Source organism: Bombus impatiens, unplaced genomic scaffold (genome assembly GCF_000188095.3).
Source record: "Bombus impatiens unplaced genomic scaffold, BIMP_2.2 scf_0765, whole genome shotgun sequence".
In the NCBI taxonomy this organism is placed as follows: Eukaryota; Metazoa; Arthropoda; class Insecta; order Hymenoptera; family Apidae; genus Bombus; species Bombus impatiens.
Window position 1 is genome coordinate 1,113,248 of NT_177184.1, and position 26,760 is coordinate 1,140,007.

Here is a 26,760-nt window from a genome sequence, read left to right on the forward strand (position 1 = left end):
TTTTCGTTACCGTTGTAATTAAATCGATTTTTACAACGCTTTTCACACAATGTATGTCCTAACTTTTCTTGTTCCTTTCTTTTTCTCTCTATCCCTTCCACGTTTCTTCTACCTCACTTTTGATCTTTACAGAACTCGGTCTCTCACCCGACTACCTCAGTAATCGCGTTCCTTTCCTACCGATCGAAACAATTTTACCTTTCCACCACGTTCGCAACACTCTACCTATCTCACCACTCACCACCCTACGTGCCAACGCCAACTGGTCCAATCGCTTCGAACACTTACCAACTCCGAGATTCTCTGTATGATTTCACTCGATACGAACAAAATTCTGCCAACATTTACAAATAAATCTCCCTATGTGGTTCTGTGGTATTATTGCCATATTTTTGAATAACCGATTGAACGTTAAATTTTTTTAATTTAAGATAGCTGTTAATAGTTGTCCGTTGTATGAGTGATAATCCGGATTTTGTAAAACATACTTTATTTCAAAGTTTCAAGAATACAGCGATAAAACGTGGGGAAATAATGATAGAATAAGTTTGTTATTAATAAAAATGAATAAAAGCGGAAAGAACCGAAGAATTAAATCACAAACAGTATAAATGCGAGATATGTATCGTTTTAAGATGCTACCGAATCTGACAAATACTCAACATCAAGTGAACGATGATACTATTGTTTTGACTCTAAGTCGGGATTTATATTTTTATTAAGTTTATAGCCCGTTGTTATAAGAGATATTAAATATCTAAAAAAAATAATGCAGCTTTCTTATCGTTGGAATCTTATTTTTAGAAACATATGACCTGTTAACATTTTTAAAATACAACCAAAATTTGATAGTTCTTTTCATACGTAAGTGCTTTATGAACATATGTATTCGTAGTCCATCGAAATATAATATTTTTAATACTTGTGACGTTAAAAATTAATAATTATGTATGATAAATTGACAGTAATTAATTTTCGCATATGTATAAGTGAATAGTACTTTCAAAGTAGGAATCATGTCAGAAAGATCAGTTTCTTCAGATCTTGTTACACAAAATCAGCCTAGAAAAGTTAAAAAATTTTATCACAAGGCTAATAAAAACAAAAATAGACAGATATCTAAGAGGGAAACTTTTAATGAACAACCAGTGCTTATTGATGATGAAAAGGGAAAGGAAGGGGAAAGTAAAGAAGAAATCAAAGCTCGGAGAGCTAAAGTCCCAAAAGAAAAAGATACATTTCCACAACATATTCCTGAAACAGAAATTGACAAACTTTTAAGAAATGAAAATTCCAATGAAACACAATACATAGAAGGGCAGTTACGTGTCAATCGCTGGAATCGTGAATATGCTTATTTATCTTTCTCTGATGATCAATGCGATCTATTAATCATTGGCTTAAGGGATAGAAATCGAGCTTTTGATGGTGATTTTGTTGTAGCACGTATAAATCAGCCAGAAAAATGGAAAATGCATCAAGGATACAATCAAAAAACAGGTGTTGTTGTTTATATACGAGAGAAAATACATCCAAGAAGAACAATTGGATACTTCAAAGAAAATGGTAAACTTTTTTATCCCAGAGATCGTCGTGTACCATTAGTTAAGATAAGTAAGAAATCCTTGCAACAGTTTGGCGTGTGTCAAAATTATAAAGACATATTATATTTGGTTGTTATAACTGACTGGAGAAAGCCAAAGTTTGCAGTTGGGTATGATAAAAATTTATAAATCTAAACAAGTAGAAGCTTCAATGATTGTTGAAATAATATACTCACTTACATGGTATACAGGCAAATTGAAAAAATAATTGGAAGTATTGGCGATATAAAAGCAGAATCAAATGCAATATTACTTGAATATGATTTAGATGTTACACCTTATAGCCTAGATGTAACGAAGGAACTTCCAAGTAGTGATTATTCTTTAACAGAAAATGATATTAAAGACAGAGAGGACTGGAAAGATGAATGCATATTTACTATCGATCCTGATACTGCTGTTGACTTAGATGACTCAGTCTCTTGCAAACCTTTGGAAAATGGAAATTATGAAGTAATTACACTGTTCTGTAGAGTTATCTCCAGAGAGTATACTTCATTTGTTTGTCTATTTGTTTATATGTATATGTGTATATATATATATATTCTTCTTTTTCTAGATTGGTGTGCATATATCAGATGTTACTCATTATGTAGAATTCTTATCTCCATTGGATATTCAGGTTTCAAAACGAGCTACAACTATATATATGGCAGATAACATATATCACATGTTACCAAAAGAATTATGTCAAGTATGTTCTTTGTCACCTGGTCAAGATAAATTGGCTTTTTCTGTTATTTGGGAAATGACGCAAGATGCAAGAGTTGTTAATTATCGTTTTGCTAAAACTGTAATAAGATCATGCTGTCAAATGTCTTACCAGCATGTTCAGAAAATGATTGAAAATCCAGAATATAATTGGCCAGATAACTCTATAAATATAGATGGAAATTACAAGCTTAATGATTTGTCAATAAAAGTAAACATTTTACACAATTTAGCTATTCAAATGCGTAAGAGAAGATTTCAAAATGGTGCGCTACGAATAGATCAACCAAAATTATGTGTCAAGGTTGATAGAATTACGGGTTTACCAATATCGTACAATATAGAAGAACAGCAAGATAGTAACAGGTATTTTTAGTATTTTTAAAGTTGTACTATTCATAAATTATGATATAAATGTGCATATACGTATATACATATACATATATGTATTTTTATATGTATATACATATACATTATATTTTAGACTTATAGAAGAGTTTATGTTGTTAGCTAATATGACAGTTGCTACACACTTATACAATGTAATTCCGGAGACTGCTCTATTACGCAACCATAGAGAGCCCTCAAAACGTATTTTAAGTACGACGCAAGAAATGCTGCAAAAATTTGGCATTCATTTAGACATTAAATCGTCTACATCTTTGCACGCTAGTATGAAACGTTGTGAAGAAGCATTAGAAACTGAAGACGATGAAAGAAGAATAATAATGAAATATAGGATGATGGTTGTCAACAATCTTTGTTCCAGAGCTATGACTGTATGATTTTTTTTTTAGTTTTGAAGAACTTCTTAATACATGTATAAAAATTGAAATCACTCTCTACATTCTTAGCGAGCTACCTACATATGTTCGTCTACAGTGAAAGCAGAGGAGGAATTGAGACATTATGCTTTAAACATATCGGTTTATACGCATTTTACGTCCCCAATTAGACGATATTCCGATTGTGTTGTACATCGTTTACTTTATTCAACTTTAAGAAATATAGACATGCCTAAAGAATGGACTGAAAGTCTTTGCAAATCGTAAGTTAGTTAGGAAAAGACTGGAATAATTAATTAGCATAAGTAACATGTACAAATGAAATATTTTTAATATTTTTATATGGTTTCTACCAAGACAGAATAGCGGCAAATTGTAATATAAAGAAATATAATGCGAAAATGGCACAAGAGCGAAGTAACGAATTGTACTTTACGTATTTGATAGATTTAAAGGGTCCTATTGTTACAATGGGTATCGTGTTCAGTGTACACGAAAGTTTGATAACTATTATATTGTGTCAATTTGGTATAAAATTAAGGGTTTCCTTCACGCACTTAGAAAATTTGGCACTCGTCGAATATTCTTCGGAATGTTCCATTCCAACGATAAACATCTCTTGGAAACAACCTGCTATTACTCAGGTAATATAAAGAAGTGTATTAATGTTGTGTATATTATCTAAGTATAACAACAGCTTATACGACAGTATGAACAATATAATTTACCTGACGTTTTTCAGGTAATAAATGTTTTTACTTTATTGCATTTGAGAGTCGAAAAGCATCCAGAATCTTTTCAATTAATTGGCACTCTTTTACCACCGACTCAGGGAATAGAAATATAATGGTATTTTGCTGTAAATTAAATTTAAAGACGACCATTATAAAAATATTTATATATATTATATATTTATATATATGTACATTATTTTATTGTACATTTATATGTTATACATTTTTAATATGAACGTGAAATGTTAATTTAATGATAAAAATTTCTTCATCTGATAGATGTATTTTTAACGAATTGATAGAAAAAATATATCGGACGTTTCGCAAGAACATTATTTATTTCAATTACATATTAATGTACATTGTGGTAACATTTTTACATACTTGTAATCGTATAGTTACATTAATCGCTGAACGACTATTACATATACAAATAAATAGCCCTTATTTATATTTAGCTTCATATCTGTACATAAAGTCATGTATACCGTGTGCAAAGCATATATTTTATTTGCATACGAAAAGAAACATAATTGTGGAAGTAATTCAGATCTGTTAGTATTCTGTTATTTTTTTATGTAATTATATTTACACAATTAAATGATAACTTTTGCATGATTAACTAAAAGAAAGAAAAATGACAAGTTTCTCAGGAAATATGATTTTCTTTATTTTAAGAAAGTATAAATATTTCTTACTTTCATTCAAATTAATCGTTTTAAACATCAGTTTTTTACAATAGAGCATGATCGTGTTATTTTGTCACTAACGAGTTCTCAATTAAAATGTAACTTTACTTTCATAGCAGTATGTACTTTGAAACTTATTTTCTTAGAATTTATTGAAGAGTTATAGAGCTTTGTACATTGAATATTTTAAAGTCAAAAATTACAGTTTATGGTATATTTCAAAAGTTGTTGGTTTGATCAGTAATAAAAGGATAACGGGAATCTTGGGCTCTACAAAATGACATATAGTCGTTAACCGTGCAAAATATTCATTACCGTTTTTGAACAATATATTTTTGTAATTCAGATCAAAAGTATCGACAATGTGTAATAGAATGTAAGTATCCGCATCAAAACAAGAAAGCGACACATTGAATAACAGTCTTTTTAATTTATTTCGTATCGCTTACGCTAATAAATTATAATACTAAGAATTAAAGTATAATTAATATAAGTTAGTATCTGCATTTTTTAGATCAAGTGTGATAGAGAATGTACATTAAAGAATCTTCTATTAAATTCTTGTTGCCGTCGAGGAAAACTTATACTAGATATATTAGGTTAATGCATGTGATTGTTACTGTTTTTACGATTGAGACTTATTTTGATGTTCATAATTTACAAGTCTCTGACCAACAAGATATTTATCATTTTTTATATGTTCATAAAGCTTTTTGAACTGTCGAATTTGAAAGTAAATAACAATACATATTAAGTGTACTAATAACAGGAAAGGATATAAATGTCTAGCAATTAGAATTTGTGTTTGTAGATTCGTGATTAAAAGTGGGACTATTCCGTAAGCTACAGCATAGGGAACAGCTAAAGCAAGACCGAAACAACATATTACCGGTGCTGCTAATTCTGTAACGATGAATTTCAAATCTATTTCCCTAATACCATCGTTGTATGCTCGTTCAATTGCAAGACGAATTCTCCAATCCGGTCCCATCATAATTATAGCGGTCGCTATTTTTGTGTACAATACACCTAGGGCCCAATCTTGCCAGATAAACAAAATAGGATTTTGTTCTAGCGGTACACGCAATGGTACAACAACGACTAGTTCAAGAAGAAGACCAAACAAAAGCGGTATTAGGCCAATAAGTAAGAAAAATGCTACTGACGCTTTAACACCTATGATCGCCCAATGTTTTATTCTATCTAAAAGAGCTCTTCGACCACGAGGCAACCAAGAAAATGCTAAGGCTAATCCTCTTGCTGCTGCCCAACATACGTACATTCCACAAGCTATGGTGTATAATTCATGTACTCGTCCAGATAAAGCAACTGCGGCTTCGTTGGTATCTGAAATATTAAAAACAACGCTATAATCAGAAGGATAATTTGGGAGGAAGTAGATATCCAAGTATGTCGACAGGAAAGATGGATAAGCATTTCATACTTTAAAAAGCGAACTTACCAGACCCACTTAAGGCAGGTGGTAATACTGGTGGAGATGGAGCCGGAGCTCCGACCATCCACAATGCCATAACTCTGCGTCCAAGCCAAACAGGAAGAATCATTGCAATTAAACTAGCGATAACAAGAGAAACGCAAACACAAAACAGAAGGCCAATTAGACGAGCAGGAAACCAGCGTGGTCTGATATACGGTTGGAAACCTGTTGGTCCTCCTCTTTGTAACAGCGCTTGATGCGCCGCTCCTAAATCAGGATGTTGCGGTTCCTCAATTACGGCCGGCCCTGGATCTTCAGTTTGTTCTCTTAAAAGATACGATTGGAGATCTAACATCCAGGCTACCACTCGACACCACCCTCTTATTAGGGCTTTTAACCATGTACGTGTATGAGATTGCTCCAATAATGCAGGAAGAATAACTTGCAGTAATAGCAGTTCTAAAGACAATTCGCTGATCTAATTTAAAAATAAAGAAACAAATAAAGTAATACATCACAATTGTTAGTAAGAGGAATTTTTAATTTTCTCTTTTAACTAATAATTAACTTCTTACCTGAGCTTCGCTCTGAATAGTCACGGTATATGGCAAAAATCCTGGCCATGCCCATCTTAAGAGTTTCACAGGTAACCATAGCATTAATAAAATAGCAGTTCCAAATATCACTGCAGATGCTACGAGCCTTCTAACATGTCTTAAAATTGGAAGATGTATCATTTCTTGTATAGGAGAAAAGTCGGGATCATTTAAATTTCTTAAGAACCAAAGTACTCCTGGCCGTAAGACTTCTCGTAATAACAGAATGAACGAAGCAAAGTAGTATATATAAATCATTCCCACCAACCAATGTAAGAACATTGAAGTACCAGGGGCTAGTTTAAACGAAGATTCCCTGTCTCGAAGTGTGGCGTCGAACATTGCTAATGAACAAATGTCTAACCACCAACCACAAACTAGAGGAAGTACTCCTATCTCAACGACCGAAAGTAAAGAAACCTTTACTATAACGTAACATAAGCCCAATAATCGTTGAGAACGTTGGAAACCTAAAGGTGCTGCTAATGTATGAAGGACCACTAGCCCTACTCCAGTAACACAATAACCACATAATGTAGTTACTAATCCTTCAAAGTGTGAAGCAGCTGCATATTCTTGTAGATCTAGCAGTGCTATTGCAAAACTACCGACATAGTACGGATAAAAAGCGAAAACCTGAAAATAAGAACATCGCATTTTGTATGACAAAAATTGATTATTTCGTCTTATATTTACAATTTAAAACATATAAGCAAAGCGTACCATAATAAATAGCGTATTTAATGAAACGACCCAAAATACGTGTCCAAGAAAAACAAGGGATCCATCTAAGCCTAAAAGGCGCTCCCAAGTTAACTCCTCCGCGGGCCTATCCCACTCTAATGGATTCCAGTTTGCTTCCTCATCTTCTCCTTGAGCCTGACCCTGGGCTTGATCCCTCCACCCCTCCCCAACTCTCGCGTTTGCTTGTTCACCATCTATACCCAATTCGTCTCTAGGTGCTGCAGGCTGTTCTGCATCCCTTGGTGGAACCAGTGGTTCTACATTTCGAGGTACTACTACATGCGGTTCGACAGGTTGTTCTATTTGTTGATCAGCGCTTCTGGGAGCAGCGTGTGGCTCAACGTCTCTACCAATTCCTTCAACTTCATTGATTCTTTGATTATTTGGTAAATTATTTTCTTCTACCCTATGTCCTTCCACATTTTCTACATTATCATTGTCTGAATTTTCTGGTAAAATTGGTGGTTCATCAGCAAAGGGTGGTACATTATTATTATCTTGAATTTCTTGTTGAAGAGCTCTTTGCTCTTGAAACTGTTGCATGGGAATCTCTAAGTTAGGTGGTGGATTGTCGACTGGGGGCAATTGTACATTATCTCGATCAAGCCAATCAGGACCACCAGCATGTAAAATTTGTTCTCTTAGCCATACTAAACCGATAAATGCAAACAGAGTACAAGTTACCACAAAGCATCCATGAAATACATCTGATGATATATTTTCAGGAGATAACATATCCATTGGTAATGTCAGTATCTGTGAACAAAAGATATGGGTACTTCATTTTTTGACACAAAGTATTAAAAATTTAGATATATTTTAAAGTTATAAGAAAGTATTTACTCGAACCAGGTCTAGAGGACCACTGAATAATGCCCTGTAAGTTCGGCAAGCTGTCAGTGGAACAACTCCTAACCATGCTATTGCAACCAAGGTATAATGTAACCAATATTTTACTGCTGTTACAATGTTGGAAAATAATCCCCCAATAACATCTCTTAACGGTAAACGACGTGGCATATCTGGACTATAAATCGGTGTAAAAGAAAAGCGATATCCGCAAAGCTCACAATATTCTTTACGCGAATATCGCATCCATTGTACTAAACATTCCTGATGTATCCATTTAATACTGCCTGTACAGATACAGGGATGAAAGAGAGGTCTATCTGCAAGACCTTCAGATCTACAAACTCTGCAGATGTCTGCTCCTGACATGTCCTCCGTCATGTTTGGTTTTGTTTAAAATAACTGACTAAAGCAACGATCAATTTTCTGAAAGGAAAATGTTCAAAAAATTGTATAGTAAAAATGCAGAATATATATCTATTTCCTATATAACGTAATAATAATGGTTACAAGGTCGTATGCATAAATGTATTTAAATTATTAAAATACAACCAAGAGGAGTTAAAAGTTGTAGAATTATTAAATATGAAACATTAAGAAAGAACAATAAATGGTAAAATGACAGAGCAAAAATAAAAGACTACATCGAAAGTGTGGAATGTGTCATTGGGAATATTTAATATTGAATATATAAAAAGTTTTACTTTAAAAAATTTAATCTAATTTCATAAACTGAATAATATTACTTACATAATAACATCGTTTACTTACTCATGCTCAGATAAAGATGCACAAAATCCAAAATTACTGTGCAAAATATTGAAAATGTCTACTGCTACTTCCAGTTCTTTTCTTCTTGCATCGGCATACTTGCAACGTTTGCAATAAAAATGTCACTGTTCTTCCTAAACGATGTGTATTCTATCATTTTTAATCTGTTACAAATTACACATCCCAATACGTAAAGATTTCATTAAATTACGACATTCAATTTGACTGATACCTATTGAGTTGTACGCAATTTTCTTTCAATAGGAATTATTTAGTGAAGAAGTTTCATACATTGCTTAACTAGCTGAAGTAGTCAATGTTAAGGGCGGCAATTGAAAGTTAATTTTGTTGTGTGTTGTATTTAATGTAATAAGAAAGAATGTAAAAATATATGAGTTATTGTACTTGCCGATTTTTATTAAAAAATAGGTAAATAAGATGACAGCTACATTTTTTATTTTAATACGATGATATTTTGTAAAGTTATTAAATACAATAATTTATAACCCCATTGGAATAAAAACCTACTGTACATATTACGTGATGTTGTTTGTTACAAAGGTATTTAATACTGCACAGTTAAGTTTATATAAATCAAAACAATATTATCAGTTTTTTATAAGATTTAAAAGCTCTTTTACGGTTATGAAAGTTCTCAACGTTGCGGAAAAGAACGATGCCGCAAAAAGTATCGCGGGCTATTTGTCTCGTGGCTCTTCTAAACGGGTATTTGAAAAGTTACTTTAATTGAAATATATGACAAATGTACAAAATTTTTACACGAATAATATTTTTGCTTTATATTATTTTTAGAGAGAAGGATTATCGACATATAATAAAATTTATGAATTTAACTCATATTTATGGAATCAAAATTGCGAAATGATCATGACTTCTGTATCTGGTCATTTATTAAATTATGAGTTTGTTGGGGCATATCGTAAATGGCAAGGTTGTCATCCATTAAGTTTATTTGATGCACCTGTAATAAAGCAATGTTCGGAAGAGAATTCTGTTAAGATTAAAAAAACTTTGGAAAGGGAAGTACAGAGATGTGGTGCATTAATTATTTGGACTGATTGTGATCGTGAAGGAGAGAATATAGGTTTTGAAATTATTCAAGTCTGTCGTGCAATTAAGCCTAATATTCATATATATAGGTATTTATCAAATATGTTATCCATGAAATTGTATCTTCTTTCATGTAATAATATATATGTTATTTAATAGAGCAAAATTTTCTGAGATTACACAAGCATCTGTAAATAGAGCTCTTCAAAATTTATGTGAGCCAAATAAAGCAATTAGTGATGCTGTTGATGTACGAAGTGAATTGGATCTAAGAATAGGTATTTAAAAAATATCCATAATAACATCATATACCTATGAACTTAAATATAAGAGGAACAACATTGCAGGTGCTGCATTTACAAGATTTCAAACACTGAGACTGAAACAAGTATTTCCCAGGACTCTGGCTGATATGCTGATTAGTTATGGTAGCTGTCAGTTTCCTACATTAGGATTTGTAGTTGAAAGATTTTTAGCCATAAAACGATTTAAGTCAGAACCATACTGGAAGATAAAAGTAATGGATATCCGTGATAATATTTCTGTGGAATTTAGATGGGCAAGAGGAACACTATTTGAAAAATTGCCTTGTGAAGTATTTTTGGATATATGTTTGGAACAGCCTATGGCTACTGTTAAAAAAGTATTAAGTAAACCTAAGAATAAGTGGAGACCACTACCACTGGACACAATTGTAAGTAATAAAGTAGTAGTTTCAGTAAGAAAAGATACAATGCAATTTATTTAATTACGTTAAATATATCTAGGAGCTGGAAAAGCAAGGCTCTCGTAAACTTCATTTAAGCGCGAAGGACACTATGAGAATTGCGGAAAAATTATATACTCAAGGTTTGATTAGTTACCCACGTACAGAAACAAATATATTTCCAAAAGAATTAAATTTAGTTCCATTGGTGAATCAACAAGTAAGCAATTCAGCATGGGGCAATTTTGCACAACAATTATTAGAAAAAGGATTGACTCCTAGACAAGGCAAGAAAAGCGATCAAGCACATCCTCCAATACATCCAATAAAATATGCTGATGGTTTAAATGGTATGCACACAAATTTAACACTTAATAAATACTTGTTAACGAAAAATATTCTGCCGTTAATTTATGATAAATTATTTAATGACAGGCAATGAAGCCAAAGTTTATGAATTTGTGGTTCGACACTTTTTGGCTTGTTTATCGTGTGATGCGGTAGGCCAAGAAACAACAGTAGAGATCGATATAGCTGGTGAAAAATTTGCTGCTAATGGTCTACAAATTATTGAAAAGAATTATTTAAATGTGTACATATATGAAAAATGGAATGACAAAGAAATTCATATATATCAAGAAGGACAAGTTTTCCAACCAACCAGCATAGATATGGTAGAGGAAAAAACAAGTCCCCCACAATTGTTGACTGAAGCTGATTTGATCAGTTTAATGGATAAGTACAGTATTGGTACCGATGCTACTCATGCAGAGCATATAGATACAATAAAATCGCGTCATTACGTGGGTTTGATAGATGAAAAGTATCTGATACCTGGAAAACTTGGGATTGGATTGGTAATGGGTTATGATAACATGGGATTTGAAATGTCAAAACCAAACTTAAGAGCTGAACTCGAAAAGGATCTTAAATTGTACGTCGATCTTTTATTTTCTTCTTAACAACAGAAAGAACATCTGAATATTTCAATTGAATTTTAATTGTTTACATTTGCGTCTAGGATATGTGATGAACAAAAAAGTCCGAATGATGTTTTGGAAATTCAACTAAAGAAATATCGTGATCTATTTAAACTAACGGTAGAACATGCTAATTTAATCGATATTGCTTTAGCCGATTACCTCGATGAACAACCGAGTAATACACAGGTAGAAATTAGTCATCCACCTCAAAAAGTTATCTTTAAGTGTCCGAAATGCAACTCGGATATGATCCTTAAAGATAGAAAGCAAGGCACGGGAAAGTACATTGGTTGCATGTCGTTTCCAACATGTAATAATGTAATTTGGTTACCTCAGAATATTAAACATGTCGAAGTTTTGGATGAAGTTTGTTCAGAAGTAAACATTATATGTTACACAATATTTATAATTATTATATGATATATTATGATATCTATATAATTAAAATTATTATTTTTAGTGTATAGGAAATATTCGTAAATTAAAATTTAAACTATTGAGAAACGTTTTCCCCATTCACGTTTATGGTACTGATTATACAACTTGCATAGGTGGTTGTGATCCTATGTTTAACGAAGCATTAAATATAAAGAACGAATGTATTAAAAGTCAAGAGTCTGGTTACCACAGTACATTTAACAGGACTATTGTCTCAAATTCATCTTCAATAGGGAACACTGTAACTCATCCATCTTCAAACGCTGAAAACAGGAGTTTATCTGAAAGCAACGCATCTATAGGGTCCATGCGAAATGAGAACGATGATCGTTATACAAGCAGATCAAGAAATGTTAAAAGACAAAATGTTTCAAAGAATAATACATGGATCGATGCTAATAATGTTAATTCTTCAAATAATGATCAAAGGTTAATTAGAAATGAACAAAAAACATGGGGTAACATCGATGACGATGCTATTATTATGTGTAATTGCCATGAAAACGCGATTCGATTAACAGTAAAGAAAGAAGGACCAAATCATGGTACAAGCGCCTTAGACACTTATAAAGCATTTTTCATTAAATATGACTTATTATAACGTTGTTTCACGACATTTTAGGAAGGATATTTTACAAATGTGCGAAGCGTCAAAATAGTTGTAACTTTTTTCTTTGGGCATCAGAAGACAATACTCAGCAAATGCAAAATAATACAAATAGTAGTTCAAACCAGATGTTCGTTGCCAGTACAAGCACTAGATCAAGTGTTCATGTTAATAGTTATCAAGATGATCTTACGTTATCACACAATGACATTAAATGCCATTGTAATCAAAACGCAATACAGTAAGCAAATATGCAACTAAACTCTTTTGACATTTTTAATATCTAGAAAAAATCATTATTTGTATATGGATTGTAGGCGGATTGTACAGAAAGATGGTCCAAATAAGGGACGTCCTTTTTACTCATGCCCTAAGAGAATAAACGAATGTTGCAAATTCTTTCAATGGGCGGATGAAAACGGTGGAAATACATATAATGGGTCTGGAGGACAAAATAAAGGAACATTTAGAGAAGAGAAAAATTTATCAAAAAGACGTCACATTGCTACTGGTAAAAGAAAGTGTGGAATCTGCGGTACAGAAGGTTTGTGTTCTATTGTATATAATGTTCTGATGTGGAATGTATTATTTACGTTATGGTATATGATTTTATTCCTAGGACATACAAGAAGGACTTGTCCCGAGAATGCAATGGATTAAAAGAGAAGAGTATATGGTGTCAGCACAAATACAAAAACTCAGTATAATGACAGAAATGTAATTGTATTTTTGTATTCCATACGATCACTTTCTAAAATATACAATGTGCTTTAGAATATAATAACATAAATATACATGTATATATATAAATTAAGAGTAGAGTGATTAAGTACAAGATTATAGTTGAATATATATGAATATATACTATATATGTACAAATGTATAAATTAATAATAAATTAAGTACAAGATTTTGAATACATCATACAAGATACATCATATAGCTATATGAACACATTTGTTTAATTCGATATGTAAAAGAAAGGATGAATTATGATAATGTGCTCTTTATATCAAGAATCTCTGTTCTTGTATGGTAATTTCTGTTTTAGTCTATCTAGTTCTTCCTTCTGTGAATAATATTCTGCTGTTGTTTGTGTCAACTGTAAAAAATGAAATAAAACAAATGGTAATTTTTATATGAAAATAAGATGTTAGATGCTGTATTAAATATTATGTATTTTGATAAGAAACAAAGCATTAATAACCATATCAAGAAGTACTTCAAATTTTAGCTTTAATAAGTTGTTTTCATCTTCCAATCTTTTTACTTCCTTTTTTAATTTCTCATTTTCTTTGTACGTGCTTCCGATTTTACCAGATTCTGAAACAATATAAGTTCCGTATCATATTAACAGATCCCTCTAAAAAATATTTCTCATTGTGAATTTACCTGGGATCCACGAACCAGATTCAAAGACAGTTTCTTGGTCTCCTAATTTTAAATGTATAGGACCAACATTAGGTCCCAGTTCTTTTTCTATACGTTTCGGACTGAAATCTTTGTTCGCTAAGAAAACTCCTACTTTTCTTGTAGGGGTCTTTTTGGGGGAGAATTTATTTGAAAACAATGGCATTGCGTATATGTACCAATGATATGGTGCCGTGACAATGATATATCTAAATGCGAAGGTTAAATATCAACCTGATGTTGATGAACTGACTTGAAAAAAAGAACAGATTTTATCTTATTATTTCATTTCAAACTTAAAAAAATTTACTTTCCTAAGCACATTGTATTAAAAACTTAATAACCATAGCTTCATTAACGAAAGGAAAATGTAGCATAGAAGATAGCAAATAATATGTATGTATATGTTGCGATAATTATAGTATTATACTATTTTCTCTAACAGAGTATTGTGGTAATCGTGATTGTACTATCTGCATCAAATTTTCGTATTCGTAACATACAATTAGGGTATTACGTATTATAGGCGATACGTTAGCAGTGTTTCAAAAATTTTTGTTTACATTGACGCCGTTTACACCATTTCATGCTTATGCTCGTTATTGGATCAGAGTGAGATCGACTACTGCGGGGGATTTTTTTACGTTTTTCCCAGCGTTGACGACACGTCATAATCACGGTTTCGGAGAAATGATCATTGCGATTTTATATAACTTGTTAATTCGTTTGATTATACTGATAGTCAGTTAAGAAGGTGTAGTGACAGTTTTCACTGATAACCTAAATTATCCATCATGACTTGGCTTGGAACGATCGCTAGCAACGTTCTCCGGAATATCGTATTTCAGGATATACCGCCGAACATAGTTCAAGAAGTCAAGCCTGAAAATTATAGTAATCGACATATTGAATGCCGCGAGGATGGTATCGTACTTTATGGTCCAGGTGAAAATGAAAGAAAATATGAAATTGTTCTTCATAGGCCTTGTACAGAAACATTGCATCAAGCATATAGGTAGGTATCTTCATATACGTTGCTTTCTTTTTTCTACTATAAGTGATGTAGTATGAAAGTTATTTATATATTATTTATTATTTCAAATAATTAAAATTTATTGTTTCAGTTTATATAGATCAGAAGATAATGCAGATATCGCAACACATTTTATTGTGTATAAGGATAAGGTTCCAGTACTTGTTCAAATTTGTCGCGAGGTAATTATTTCCAAAATTTCATGATTTTTTGCAATCTGTGTAGAAACCATGATTATCAGTAATTTATTTATACAGATGTGTAATGTGAATAAGATTCAGAAATTATGTGATACTTTGATGGAACATCCGACATGGACACTGGCACATTTGGCAGCTCATTTTGCTCTTTATAATGCCTTTACCCATGCTGATGTAAATAGTCAGTTGAACAGTGGAGATACAGAAACAGGAGTGTCTCCTTTGCAAGTCGCGGTGCAAACAAATAATCTGCGTACAGTGCAAATGTTGATCGAAGCTAAAAGTTCATTGGAGCATCTGGATTATAGCGCAAATACCGTCTATCATTATGCAGCCAAATCTACTAAAGAAATAATTTTAGCCCTTGGAGGTGATCTTCCAAACAGTTTAAATAGTCGTAACAGTAATGGACATACACCGATGCATGTCGCTTGTTTGAATAATAAGCCCGAATGCGTTAAAGCTCTTCTTTTAATTGGAGCGGATGTGAACATTCCCGCTGCCGAAGGTGAACCTTCTAGTCCTAGTTACGTAGGAGATTTCTTGCACAGTAAACCAAATGTTCTTCATGCCGATGACATGAAATTTGGCGGTACGCCATTGCATTGGTCACTGAGCAGGGAGGTGATTAATGCTCTAATAGAAAGTAATTGCGATATAGATGCTTTGAATTTCGACGGCCGTACGGCGTTGCACATCATGGCAATGAGGAAACGATTATCATGCGTAGTGGCTTTGTTAAGTCATATGTGTTCTGTAAATATCGTCGACAAGGATGGCAATACACCGCTGCATTTAGCGGTTTCCGATGGTACAGTGGCAATAGTGCAGTCGCTGATCGCTTTCGGAGCAGACATTGATGCAAAAAATTGGAAGTCGGAAACGTCACGGCATCGTGTGAATATCGATAACAACGAGGGTCAGAAAATTTTGTATATTCTAGATGCGGTAGGCGCTAAACGTTGTCCACCAGAAATGTCAGATTGTAACAAAGGCTGCAAGTTTAACGAAAATTATAATGGTCTCGCACCGCAGCAACCACCAAGGGCTGTACCGCGTACAGTGTTGGATCAAATGTTACATGTTTCTGGGATGGACAAGATGGCTATGCAAGAAAACCAGAAAATAAAAGGTGGTCGACTTCTTTGTCTAGATGGAGGAGGAATTCGTGGTTTGGTTCTTGTACAAATGTTATTGGAGATCGAGTCGATCCTGCAGAAACCTATCGTAGAGTGCTTCGACTGGATCGCGGGCACTTCTACAGGTGGAATCTTGACTCTTGGTCTAGCTGCTGGCAAGTCCTTGCGAGAATGTCAGGCACTGTATTTCCGCATGAAAGAGGAAGCTTTTGTCGGTAATCGCCCGTACAACAGCGACGGTTTGGAGAAAGTATTAAAAGATTGCCTAGGTGTTAATACGGTGATGTCGGATATCAAGAAACCCAAGATAATGATCACTGCTGTATTGGCTGATAGAAAGCCTGTCGACCTTTATTTGTTTCGTAATTACGATGCACCTAGTACGCTACTCGAGCATCCAGAGACCTCGATGTCTCTCGCTTCGTCATCGAGCGAACAATTGCTTTGGCACGCAGCGAGAGCAACCGGGGCAGCTCCATCGTATTTTCGAGCGTTCGGAAAATTTCTGGATGGTGGATTGATAGCGAATAACCCGACTTTGGATGCCATGACTGAAATTCACGAATACAATCTCGCTTTAAAGGCTTCTGGATGCGGAGAGAATGCGGTCCCCTTGTCTCTGGTTGTTTCTCTTGGCACTGGTCTCATACCTTCTAGTCCATTGAAAGATATCGACATATTTCGGCCCGATAGTTTATGGGATACCGCAAAGTTTGCGATGGGAATATCGGTCCTCGCGGTACTATTGGTGGATCAAGCAACAGCAAGCGACGGAAGGATCGTTGATCGTGCCAGAAATTGGTGTTCCATGATCGGAGTGCCTTACTACAGGTTTAATCCTCAACTATCCCAGGATATCGCCATGGATGAAAAAAGCGACGAGATTTTGGCTGAAATGATATGGAGCGCTAAAGCGTTTATGCATGCCAATAGGGATCAAATAAATGAATTAGCTGCTGTGATAAATCGCGATCTCTAAGTCGGTACAGATTCGTGAGAATCAAATATGTACGAGTTGCTGATTTCTTTGCGAACATGTACGTATGCTTGTACTGCACCCACTCAAAAGTACGAATCTCTCTCTTTCGTCCTCCATTTCTCTTTCTTTCGTTTTTTGCCTTCTTATTTATATTAAATTGATTGTTTGTTAATGTTTTGTACATACATACGATTGTTGTTGAGGATTTCGACGATTAAGAATTATTTAGGAAATTTTGTATCGAAGCAAACTTACTAGTCGGCCCGTGATATTTGTAATCGACGAAGTAGCGCACAATTTATTATTTATTTCTGCTTTCTATTTCAATGCAGACTTTTCATTTCTAGATTTAATTTATTTACACACACACACATGCACACACACACACACACACATATGTATAAAACATAAAGTAGCGCGTGTGCTCGATAGGTGAATGTAGGATTGATGGCGGTTTTAGAAATGGTGGTGGTGTATGATAGACTGCGGATGTTTATGCATTTTTGTGAAATTTGAAAATGCAAAAATATCGAGAATAGGATACTTAGTAGACGAAAGAATCTCTGTTTAGAATCTGCTTCGTTGTATTTATAAAAATTTGAATCGGTATAAATATTCGCAGTCTACTAATAAATAATAGAGAGTGAATTATACTGTACATATAGGCAACTCGTATTTCTTCATCAAACTAGATGCTGACAAGATATTTGTTCGTTTATTTATTTGTTTATTTCATCGCATTGTTGCCAAAAAAATAAATAGCAAAGAAAGAAAAGACAGTACTAAGCGGTCTAACAAACTATCGATGCCCACACACTGGCGCGCACGTTCATCTCGGGCGCAGAATTACGCGAACGAATAAAACCAGGGACCATGATTGTTGTAACCGAAATTGAGAAAGTTATGGTATAAGAATTCGTATTTTATTCTAAATGAGTTTGGTCAGGACTAATCATTATTATAAATGATTAAAATTTTGTTATTCTTAAGAAAGGAAGGTTCCGTCATTGATAATGGTTATCGGTAATAAAAAAACAAACTGCGTTACCAGTAATGGTTACCAATAACCGAAAAATGTTCTCATCGTCCATAACGATTACCTGTAATCTAAAATAATTTCCGTCATCGATGATGATGATCGATAACCAAAAAAAAAAAAAAAAAAATGTTAATCATTTATAATAGTTATTCGTAACTAGAATACCTAAAAATTACCGATTTTAAATCATTTAGTCTGTTAAAAATTTTTTGTTTAAGCAAAAATTCATTTTTTGTCGAAATTTTCCGTAAAAATATAGAAAACAACTGTTATTTTCGGTCCCTGAATAAAACACATCGCACGAGAGCGATTTATCGAGGACCCATGTAATAAGGCGGTTGCGTCATAGACGCGGAAATATACGGATAGAAAGAATGGGTCGAAACTCCCTGCGTTTGGTATTCGTTCTCCTCGTGCATAGTGTATCCCTCTGGAGCGGAGTAATACTGGCTGTGTACGCACGCGTATGATTTGCCCGGGCTGGTAACATCCGCGGGATATTTTAAGGGATTCTCCGGGTATTTGGGTAGATCGTAAGGCTTCGTTTGCAACTCGGAATACTTTGGAATCGTCTCGTGATATTTTGCAGCGGTAGATACCTCGTGATACTTGACCGTCTCGTAGCACTTGGCGTCCACGTAGCTTTTCGCCGCTACGTTCGATTCGTATCTGATACCGTCGTACGGTTTGCTTTCTACGATCGAATGATCGACCGGGTATTTGCTCGTGTCGGCGGACCAAGCCGATCTCGACAGATCGTAGCTGGTTTTGCTATCGTGGTAAGTCGGTCTGTCGTACGTTTTGATCCCGGTATCTGGATATAGGCGAGGATAAGTGCAGTCGGACGAGTTGGTAGAGTCTAGAGACGTGCCTGGAGAGGACAAAGTAGCTCGATGCATCACGATGCCCATTTGTTCCTCCGATTTTGGTTTCCGTCGACGCGGCTGATACTGTAATTGGCATTTTACGATTTAACTTTAGACGGCGGACTAAACTGGAACGATCGTCGTTAGAACGATCGTCGACAGTCACCTTGTAATGCGGATGTTGCTTTTTGTGCGCGTTCCTCAGTCTCTCAGCTTCCTCTATGAACGGTTGTTTCTCACCGTCGCTTAGGATTCTGTTACATTCGCTAGAGTTAACCTTCGATTCGCGACACTACGACGTACGGTAATGTATATAGATAATGTCAGCTCGAAATACCTCCACAGTTTTCCTAACGTTTTCGAAAGTTCGGCGTTGTGAAGCTGCGGATATTGATCCGCCAATCTGCGTCTGGCCGCTTGAGCCCAAACCATAAACGCGTTCATCGGACGTTTCACGTGAGCGCTTCTTCGTCCTCCTGCGCGAGAAGTGACCGGAAGCAGGGTCCAGTCGTAGCCTGGAAAAAACGAAGATAGATCTTTGGAATATTTTTCATCGCGAATATCACGTACACCGCCGGCCATAGATATTAGCATTGTTCGCTACATCCGTTATATCGGCATATTTACTTGCTATGAAAGAATGTTGCGAACATACGTCTGAAATACCCGAACAACGACAACGCTGATCTAGGGCAAATTTTCTGATGTCGCGAATGGTAGAAGAGCAACGTTTGGCGAATGTTAAGAAGAAGAGGAAACGGCACCGTGTTTAGTGGGAATTTGTGTAGCCGGAAGTTGCGTAGCCTATCTTTGCGCGGAATTGAATCGTAAAGGAACGGGAGAGATAAAACGACACCTGTTTCCCTTGAAATAATCTTAATCTCTGGTTGGCCAAACCGTTAATACTTTTAGCGCGTGTTCCCCGTTCTCCCATTCTTGTTCTCTTTCGTATATTTCTCGTAACGATCATTCATAGTCATGAACGAACGCAGCATCAGACAGAAAAGTTTTACGAGTTGCAAACGAACGAGAAGTTCCGAACGTGGTGGTCTTTATCTATCGATCGTTCGTTCGCATTAAGAGACTAATTATTATTACCGACTTCCTCTCGGTATCCCCCTACGAACGATTCGCCGGCTAAAGAAAGGTTATTTGGGTCGCCTCGAGTTTTCCATTCCAAGAAATCTCATCGTATATCCGATACACATCGAATATTCCGCGAACATGCTTCGTTCATCGTCTCATCGGTCGCGTGCCATTTTCTTTGTATCAACGGTATACGTACTTTATCGTTAGTGGACATTTGCGGATATTTGTAGTAAAGTAGAGTCATTTGAGTCGTCTAAACTTGAACGTCTTAAAATTCAACCTTGAACTTTGCACAGAATAATCGGACTTATTATTAGACCGCGAATTCTGTTCTGTACATATTCAGATTTCTTTCATACGCATAACGTATATTCATAAAAACTTGTTATAAATGTATCGTCGTAAGCGATTATATGTGCAACTCGATCCGTCAGAAAGAAAGAAGACTACCGAGCATCGAGACATTTATTTCGAATCGCTGTGTATCGGTGATCGTTAACGAGGGAAGGAAGTAGGAAGATAGGAAGGAAGGTTAAGGAGAAGGAAGATGCACGTGTTGAAACGTCACCACGAGCATCCGAACTGTGAAGAGCCGTAGATTTCGTGGTAGCTAATTACCATAAGGACACGGTTCACCGATGCGGTCTCTCTGTCGGCTCCTTTAACGTTCGCTGGAGGTCCTCTCGCTACTGTCTTCACCGATAGCAACCAGGACGACAATTTTCATGGAAATTCGGCAGGGCTTACACCCTAGAAAGCGACGGGAATAGAAAAAGTTTCGCGCGAAAAATATACACGACTTGGGAACGAACGAGTTTCGTTTCTAATCGCGCGTGTTCGACTGTGTCTTCCTCGAAGCGCACCCAACGAAACGGCAGCAACAGCGAACGTTTATCGGCGATGGTCGTCGAGAACGTTTTCGAGGAAAATCGCGCGTTTAGTTTGAACGTTCTCGAGATTGAGAGGGGAAACACGTGCTTTCGAAGTACGCAAAGATAGTAGAGATAGGGAAGCTACAAGTGGAGTGGAATTGATTAATCGAGCGAAAGAGGAGGAGATTGGCCGAGAACTTTCGTACTTTTCCAAAGGATGAATGGCTCCGCAGGGGAGACGGAGAATATGGTTCATAATAAGGGATTGTAGCCCGCTGAATGAACCGGTGTGCTTTGGTATCTTGCTTGTCAATGCCGACCTGTCGTCCACTCTTGCTACATTAACTACTGTACAAATCAGCTCCCATTACCACGAAGATAGTCTCGTTAACAAGTGAGGATACCGTTGAACGCATCGTCACCTTCGGTGATTGACGAGAACGTTTGGTTTCCCATGTTGCGAATCGATCGATCGATCAAATTGCAATTTTATCGCTTCCTCCGTGATATTTCGCACAGATATCGTTGTGCGGTTGATATAAGGCGATGCGGGAGCGTTTCGTGCAACGTTTTGCGATTACAGGGTGTATCGAGTAACTTGCATCGAGCAACTACTTCTTCTATTCGGGTTGGTTACGCGATGATTTAAAGACGAATGAAACGGTTGGACGATTAGAGAACGATGGATTCGACGTGTCTCGTCCGAAGACGCGTCTTCTGCCTCTTCGAAACACGTTCGGGGAACGCGGAGTTCCAACGAGACGCCTCGTAAATCACGTCGGGCACCCATTACTACCGCTCTTCTTGGTCCCCACCTTCTCCCGTGTTCTGTCTGAGGTACCCTTTCGAGTCGATGTCTCAGATTTAATTTCGTACTAACATAATTAGTGTCGGTGGCAAACGTTCAGCGGTTTCGCTCTGTTCGCAGCACCTGCCGCTCGAATCTTCCTCGAAATCGTCTTTTCGCGCTCCTCGATCCTCGGTTCTCCGTGTCGCTCCTCCTTCTTTCCTACCTCTTCCATCATGCTCGCCCATATTTTCCCTCCATCCGGCTACGGTATCACGGGGATAAATCTGAGGAGCCGAGTTTCATCGCCAATTAAAGTGTCCTTAGACGCGAGACCCGTTCGAGATACTCGCAACCCTGTACGACACGGTCGACAACCGAAAAAGACGAATTCCCGCTCTACGCTTGATATTTCCAAAACTAGCTTCGCCCGACCTCTATCGACTCCGACGGTGTCCGCTGCTATTTTTCAGATTACGTAGACGTAGAAAGGCGAGCAGAGGAAAGAGAAGCAAGAAACGAGTAAACGTGGAACATTCTTAACTCTAATAAAGAATCGTCGAATCTTTCAAAACGAGAGAAGCGAACCTTGAAGTAGCTTGCCCACTGCATCGTCCAGAGTGCTGGTGCATTGCTCGTTGCCGCATCGTTCGCTGCTCGACGGTCCAGCTTCCGTTTCTGTCGCAGCAGACGATAAACCGCCACCTTGGTGGGCTTCCATCTTCCTCAATGTTATTTCCAATTACTTATCGTAGATATTCACATTCGTAACACGGACGATCTTCTTCCTTGTCGAACGAACGTCCTTTTTCTTTTTCTTTTTGTAGATAGCACGACCAGTCGCGTTTGACCGCGAGCAACGACTTTCACCGAAACGTCGAACTTATCGGCCCGCCTGCCGCTCTATCCTGCGCACACTGTTCTTTCTTCACGTAAAACGCGTCGTCGAGAGGCGCATCGTAAAGAACCGAGGAAAACGAAGAAAAGAACCGAGTAATTAATCCGAGGTTATCGTGCCGTGATTTATCATAAACCGACCCTTGTCCCTCCTGGTAGTCCGTATATCGGCGTCGCATCGATTTCCGCCACTCTCTCAGCGACCGGCCCTTCTTCTTATCTCGCACGATAAATATCGTTTACGGGTTTTGGTACGTTCGCGACTCGATTTATTCTTTTCCTTGGTTCGCACTCCGACCGCTGATTACTCGTCATCCGTGTAACAACGATCTCTGTATCGAATTCGAATTCTTTAAGACGTGTTTCTAATCGTCGTAATCCGATCGCGTCGATTATAAAATAAAAAAAAAATGGCATAGAAAATAGCACCCGCGACGGTTCAAGGAAACTCCGATAGCTAACTGACTGACTGGCTGACTAGAGAAGAAAGACGAACACGGATCGACGAGGATGTGAAGGTTCATTCAGGGAGCGAGCACCACACAGGTTGGTCCGTACGAAAGAGGCAGAAACGATGAGCACACGTCTGGCACACGCACCAAACGTTGGATGGTAGATCGCGGAGGCGGTTCCGTGGACCACCTCTGCATCTGGTGGGGGATATCTAGGATCTTGTTCCTTTTCTGTTCTTCTTCTCGACTCGGCTCCTCGACTTCTCTCGGATCCTTCGTGTGTCCATCCTGTCTTCGAAAATCATTCGCTATGATTCGCTTCGTTTTCGAATGCCACGCTTTTCGTAGCGCCTCGTTGTTCGACCGAATTAGAACTTTTTCCCGTTTATCGTAACGCTCGTGAAAACCTAGTCGCATCGGCTTTCCGCTGCGATTCTTCTTCTGCAACAAAGTCGATCAATTTCGAACAAATTCGATCGTCATGCGAACAAATAGACCTCTCTCTTTCTCTCTCTCTCTCTCTCTCTCTCTCTCTCTCTCTAGATGAAAATAACTCTCTCTCTCTCTCTCTCTCTCTCTCTCTCTCTCTCTCTCTCTCTCTCTCTCTCTCTCTCTCTCTCTCTCTCTCTCTCTCTCTCTCTCTCTCTCTCTCTCTCTCTCTCTCTCTCTCTCTCTCTCTCTCTCTCTCTCTCTCTCTCTCTCTCTCTCTCTCTCTCTCTCTCTCTCTCTCTCTCTCTCTCTCTCTCTCTCTCTCTCTCTCTCTCTCTCTCTCTCTCTCTCTCTCTCTCTCTCTCTCTCTCTCTCTCTCTCTCTCTCTCTCTCTCTCTCTCTCTCTCTCTCTCTCTCTCTCTCTCTCTCTCTCTCTCTCTCTCTCTCTCTCTCTCTCTCTCTCTCTCTCTCTCTCTCTCTCTCTCTCTCTCTCTCTCTCTCTCTCTCTCTCTCTCTCGATGAAAATAATCGCATTTGCAAATTTCCTTGTCCCGTGACTGAGTTAGCAGTTCCCCGCGAGCCATATAATTAGATCACTGCGAACGTGACTTTACGTTCTCGCGAGTCACATCGGGAAAAAGAAGGATCATCGGGAGGAGAAATAGTGGAACAGGGAGAATGCGAGGGCATAAATTCAGGAGCGAGTTGAAGCTTCTTCTTTTCGTTGCGCTGGTGCACAGGAATCATCGGTTGACAGTCTGCATCTTTCTGGCGAGCCTAATTATACAACGAATTTAATGAATGAGTGAGCTAGCAAAGACAGTGGCCCATACATGAGCATATATAAACCACGGTCAATGCCGTGTAGCGGCTTTTGTGCGAGATCAAAGGAGGCATCTTGCTCGCACTTTGCAGGATTAACTTGCTGGTGGTGCGTAAACGCGCACTCAGACCCTCGGAAATGCTCGAGACACTTGGGCGGATTACGGATTGCTACGGTTTTTATCCCAATGTCGACGCGGGTCTATCGCGAGGGAAATGCACGCTCTGCTGCCGCCTAACGAACGAGCTGCGCAATTTTTGTTTCTCTTTTTACGCAACACGTAGTCCCGAAGGGAAAGAATATAGCGAGATCGTAGAACGAAGCCGCGCTAACTAGCCTGATCGATCGATCTGGCCACGTCTATAATCGTACGCATTCCGCCTTCGTCGCTTTATTTCAATAATTCTCTATTACATCGAACGCTTTTATATACGTTTTCTAACCACCTGCCTTTCGCGATCACTGTATATACTTCGGCTTTGAATACGTTTACCGCGTACAAAGAATTTGTTTCAATGCCGTAGTTGTCCGCTGATATACAGATCCAGGGTCTGTAATGAGAAACTTGGACGAACGAGATGGTGTTCCGAAAACTCTAGCACGTCAAGCAGAAATATTAAAATTCGTCAATACAGTGTTCGACCATTGACACCTTTGCAAAGAAAATGCAAGTTCGTTGCAACCATTTTGATCTCAATAGCGCGCGTCTATGTTGAATCTATGCGTTAGGTATAAAGACGCTTGTATTATTTTATTTAAGAATTGACATTCGACGAATTGACTACGTACAGCTCTGTGCGAGGCGCAAGATGCCCGATACTTTCCATTTTTATCGATCATCGAGAATCGTAAACTCTAACCACTGTTTGATTTTGCGATCTAGTTATAATATTCTTTTGATGAAGAGTACGAGTCTCATTCGCGAAACAAAGTCGGGTCGGCCTGTTTTCGCACGGAAACGAGTTTGTTCGTTCTGTCCTGGAGCATCGTTGCTTACCAATCGTTCGTCGCACCAATCGTACGTTCTCGATCTCTGGTGCACGCGCGGCATTACGCGCTGCAACCGAATCGCGATTCAAATTTAGCCAACCGCGAACAATAATATTGATTTCAGCAAGCCGGAATTTTGCTCTTCCTGGGATAAACATCCCGAAGCGCACGTGGCGTCAATATGTGCTTTCGTTCTCTCTCGGTGTACGCGAAGGAGAATTCGTTTCAGGGCCGTTCAGGGAAACACGCGCTACGATTTCGACGAACAAGGACTCTTTCCTATTCCTTTTGCCCCTTTCCCATGCGACCATAAACCAACGTTTATCATTTCAGTTATTCGACTTTCGCTCAGAAGCAAACTTACGATCGCGCGTTTCATAGTGTTTCAACACTTTGGCAAATGAGAAAATCGGACGGATCTTGCAAGGAATTTTGAGCGACGAACTTCTCGGTGTAACAATCGGCATTGCATTCGGAAACTCGCCATATATATCTATCAGGACATTGAGATTAGGTAAGATATAAATACCAATATCAGATGATATTGATAATGTGTCGAAACGTGACGACTTAGACTGGATTAAAAGAATAAAGAATTGGAGTGGGATAGAAAGAGAAAGAGAAAGGGAAAGAGAGAGAGAGAGAGAGAGAGAGAGAGATCGAAAAGCGTGGCAGATATAAAATAATGATTTCACCGATTCCCGGGGGTCCTGTATCGGAGTTGTGTCGGACACTTGAAAGGATACGCGGTCCCCTGGAAGAGGGGGCCGCAGGAGACGATGGGTACCCGACACATGTAGCCCCCCGGGTGGCGAGCACCGCAACTCTCGGACCCCCAACGGTGACACGAGCTACGTTACATTCTGCAGCGTCATCGAGCCGGCACGATGTCATCGTGTACCGCGTAAGCTGGTCGCGCGACGCGTCGGTGGGTTCCGAGTTCGATTTCCTTGCTCCGAACCTTTTGCTTCTATTCGAGGGGGGATCTCGCCCGGTCGAGGAAACTCTTTGGTCGCGCGACGAGAGCAT

The 26,760-nt window shown here is 37.5% G+C and overlaps 6 protein-coding genes across 8 annotated transcripts; 3 read left to right on the forward strand and 3 right to left on the reverse strand.

Annotated features, from left to right (window-relative positions):
- The first annotated feature begins 385 nt into the window (after positions 1-385).
- LOC100745389 (DIS3-like exonuclease 2) lies at positions 386-4,018 on the forward strand. 3 transcript variants are annotated; one of them, XR_004462494.1, is made up of 7 exons: positions 386-1,714; positions 1,796-2,057; positions 2,164-2,681; positions 2,800-3,094; positions 3,170-3,363; positions 3,458-3,574; positions 3,658-3,743. XR_004462494.1 is itself a non-coding variant. In XM_003492541.4 (7 exons), exons 1-7 carry the CDS (start codon positions 1,017-1,019, stop codon positions 3,945-3,947), a joined length of 2,355 nt encoding a protein of 784 aa, XP_003492589.1. In that variant the 3' UTR covers positions 3,948-4,018. The 3 variants fall into 3 exon arrangements, 2 of the variants coding, with proteins under 2 accessions (XP_024226192.1, XP_003492589.1); XM_003492541.4 differs by adding an exon at positions 3,843-4,018 and having other exon boundaries at positions 1,017-1,714; positions 3,462-3,744; XM_024370424.2 differs by lacking the exon at positions 3,658-3,743 and having other exon boundaries at positions 3,458-3,623.
- A 796-nt stretch (positions 4,019-4,814) lies between these two features.
- LOC100745509 (E3 ubiquitin-protein ligase MARCH6) lies at positions 4,815-9,093 on the reverse strand. Its single transcript, XM_003492542.4, has 6 exons — positions 8,922-9,093; positions 8,145-8,576; positions 7,281-8,057; positions 6,537-7,193; positions 5,986-6,439; positions 4,815-5,870 (listed from the first exon to the last, which is right to left on the reverse strand). Exons 2-6 carry the CDS (start codon positions 8,529-8,531, stop codon positions 5,149-5,151), a joined length of 2,997 nt encoding a protein of 998 aa, XP_003492590.1. The 5' UTR covers positions 8,532-8,576; positions 8,922-9,093; the 3' UTR covers positions 4,815-5,148.
- A 145-nt stretch (positions 9,094-9,238) lies between these two features.
- Positions 9,239-13,456, forward strand: LOC100745632 (DNA topoisomerase 3-alpha). Its single transcript, XM_012390336.3, has 11 exons — positions 9,239-9,647; positions 9,735-10,081; positions 10,152-10,270; positions 10,340-10,686; positions 10,760-11,048; positions 11,134-11,632; positions 11,720-12,059; positions 12,142-12,664; positions 12,742-12,967; positions 13,044-13,270; positions 13,346-13,456. The coding sequence occupies exons 1-11, from the start codon at positions 9,465-9,467 to the stop codon at positions 13,384-13,386; spliced, it is 3,141 nt and encodes a 1,046-aa protein (XP_012245759.1). The 5' UTR covers positions 9,239-9,464; the 3' UTR covers positions 13,387-13,456.
- Positions 13,457-13,656: 200 nt separating this feature from the next.
- LOC100745872 (protein chibby homolog 1) lies at positions 13,657-14,563 on the reverse strand. The gene is made up of 3 exons (XM_003492545.4): positions 14,119-14,563; positions 13,934-14,049; positions 13,657-13,828 (listed from the first exon to the last, which is right to left on the reverse strand). Exons 1-3 carry the CDS (start codon positions 14,300-14,302, stop codon positions 13,739-13,741), a joined length of 390 nt encoding a protein of 129 aa, XP_003492593.1. The 5' UTR covers positions 14,303-14,563; the 3' UTR covers positions 13,657-13,738.
- A 270-nt stretch (positions 14,564-14,833) lies between these two features.
- Positions 14,834-17,820, forward strand: LOC100745755 (85/88 kDa calcium-independent phospholipase A2). Its single transcript, XM_003492544.4, has 3 exons — positions 14,834-15,151; positions 15,261-15,351; positions 15,427-17,820. Exons 1-3 carry the CDS (start codon positions 14,931-14,933, stop codon positions 17,485-17,487), a joined length of 2,373 nt encoding a protein of 790 aa, XP_003492592.1. The 5' UTR covers positions 14,834-14,930; the 3' UTR covers positions 17,488-17,820.
- An 866-nt stretch (positions 17,821-18,686) lies between these two features.
- LOC100745991 (transcription factor SOX-10-like) lies at positions 18,687-23,742 on the reverse strand. The gene is made up of 5 exons (XM_003492546.4): positions 23,611-23,742; positions 22,729-23,337; positions 19,730-19,907; positions 19,559-19,646; positions 18,687-19,476 (listed from the first exon to the last, which is right to left on the reverse strand). The coding sequence occupies exons 2-5, from the start codon at positions 22,859-22,861 to the stop codon at positions 18,838-18,840; spliced, it is 1,038 nt and encodes a 345-aa protein (XP_003492594.1). The 5' UTR covers positions 22,862-23,337; positions 23,611-23,742; the 3' UTR covers positions 18,687-18,837.
- Between the last annotated feature and the right edge of the window lie 3,018 nt (positions 23,743-26,760).

What these genes read in the sequence shown, in the direction of transcription:
- LOC100745389 (XM_003492541.4), top strand. Translation starts at nt 1,017, where the DNA reads ATGTCAGAAAGATCAGTTTCTTCAGATCTTGTTACACAAAATCAGCCT. An exon ending in GAACAGCAAGATAGTAACAG is followed by an intron (nt 2,682 to 2,799) that starts GTATTTTTAGTA and finishes ATTATATTTTAG; the next exon opens with ACTTATAGAAGAGTTTATGT. An exon ending in TTTGTTCCAGAGCTATGACT is followed by an intron (nt 3,095 to 3,169) that starts GTATGATTTTTT and finishes CTACATTCTTAG; the next exon opens with CGAGCTACCTACATATGTTC.
- LOC100745755 (XM_003492544.4), top strand. Translation starts at nt 14,931, where the DNA reads ATGACTTGGCTTGGAACGATCGCTAGCAACGTTCTCCGGAATATCGTA. An exon ending in ACATTGCATCAAGCATATAG is followed by an intron (nt 15,152 to 15,260) that starts GTAGGTATCTTC and finishes TTATTGTTTCAG; the next exon opens with TTTATATAGATCAGAAGATA. An exon ending in TTGTTCAAATTTGTCGCGAG is followed by an intron (nt 15,352 to 15,426) that starts GTAATTATTTCC and finishes TTATTTATACAG; the next exon opens with ATGTGTAATGTGAATAAGAT.
- LOC100745632 (XM_012390336.3), top strand. Translation starts at nt 9,465, where the DNA reads ATGTTGTTTGTTACAAAGGTATTTAATACTGCACAGTTAAGTTTATAT. An exon ending in TGGATGAAGTTTGTTCAGAA is followed by an intron (nt 12,060 to 12,141) that starts GTAAACATTATA and finishes TATTATTTTTAG; the next exon opens with TGTATAGGAAATATTCGTAA. An exon ending in GAAAGAAGGACCAAATCATG is followed by an intron (nt 12,665 to 12,741) that starts GTACAAGCGCCT and finishes ACGACATTTTAG; the next exon opens with GAAGGATATTTTACAAATGT.
- LOC100745991 (XM_003492546.4), bottom strand. Translation starts at nt 22,861, where the DNA reads ATGGAAGCCCACCAAGGTGGCGGTTTATCGTCTGCTGCGACAGAAACG. An exon ending in AGTGGGCAAGCTACTTCAAG is followed by an intron (nt 19,908 to 22,728) that starts GTTCGCTTCTCT and finishes CGTTTTTTCCAG; the next exon opens with GCTACGACTGGACCCTGCTT. An exon ending in AGCAACATCCGCATTACAAG is followed by an intron (nt 19,477 to 19,558) that starts GTGACTGTCGAC and finishes TGCCAATTACAG; the next exon opens with TATCAGCCGCGTCGACGGAA.
- LOC100745509 (XM_003492542.4), bottom strand. Translation starts at nt 8,531, where the DNA reads ATGACGGAGGACATGTCAGGAGCAGACATCTGCAGAGTTTGTAGATCT. An exon ending in GTCCTCTAGACCTGGTTCGA is followed by an intron (nt 8,058 to 8,144) that starts GTAAATACTTTC and finishes TTTTGTTCACAG; the next exon opens with ATACTGACATTACCAATGGA. An exon ending in TAAATACGCTATTTATTATG is followed by an intron (nt 7,194 to 7,280) that starts GTACGCTTTGCT and finishes TCTTATTTTCAG; the next exon opens with GTTTTCGCTTTTTATCCGTA.
- LOC100745872 (XM_003492545.4), bottom strand. Translation starts at nt 14,302, where the DNA reads ATGCCATTGTTTTCAAATAAATTCTCCCCCAAAAAGACCCCTACAAGA. An exon ending in ATCTGGTTCGTGGATCCCAG is followed by an intron (nt 14,050 to 14,118) that starts GTAAATTCACAA and finishes ATATTGTTTCAG; the next exon opens with AATCTGGTAAAATCGGAAGC. An exon ending in TTGAAGTACTTCTTGATATG is followed by an intron (nt 13,829 to 13,933) that starts GTTATTAATGCT and finishes CATTTTTTACAG; the next exon opens with TTGACACAAACAACAGCAGA.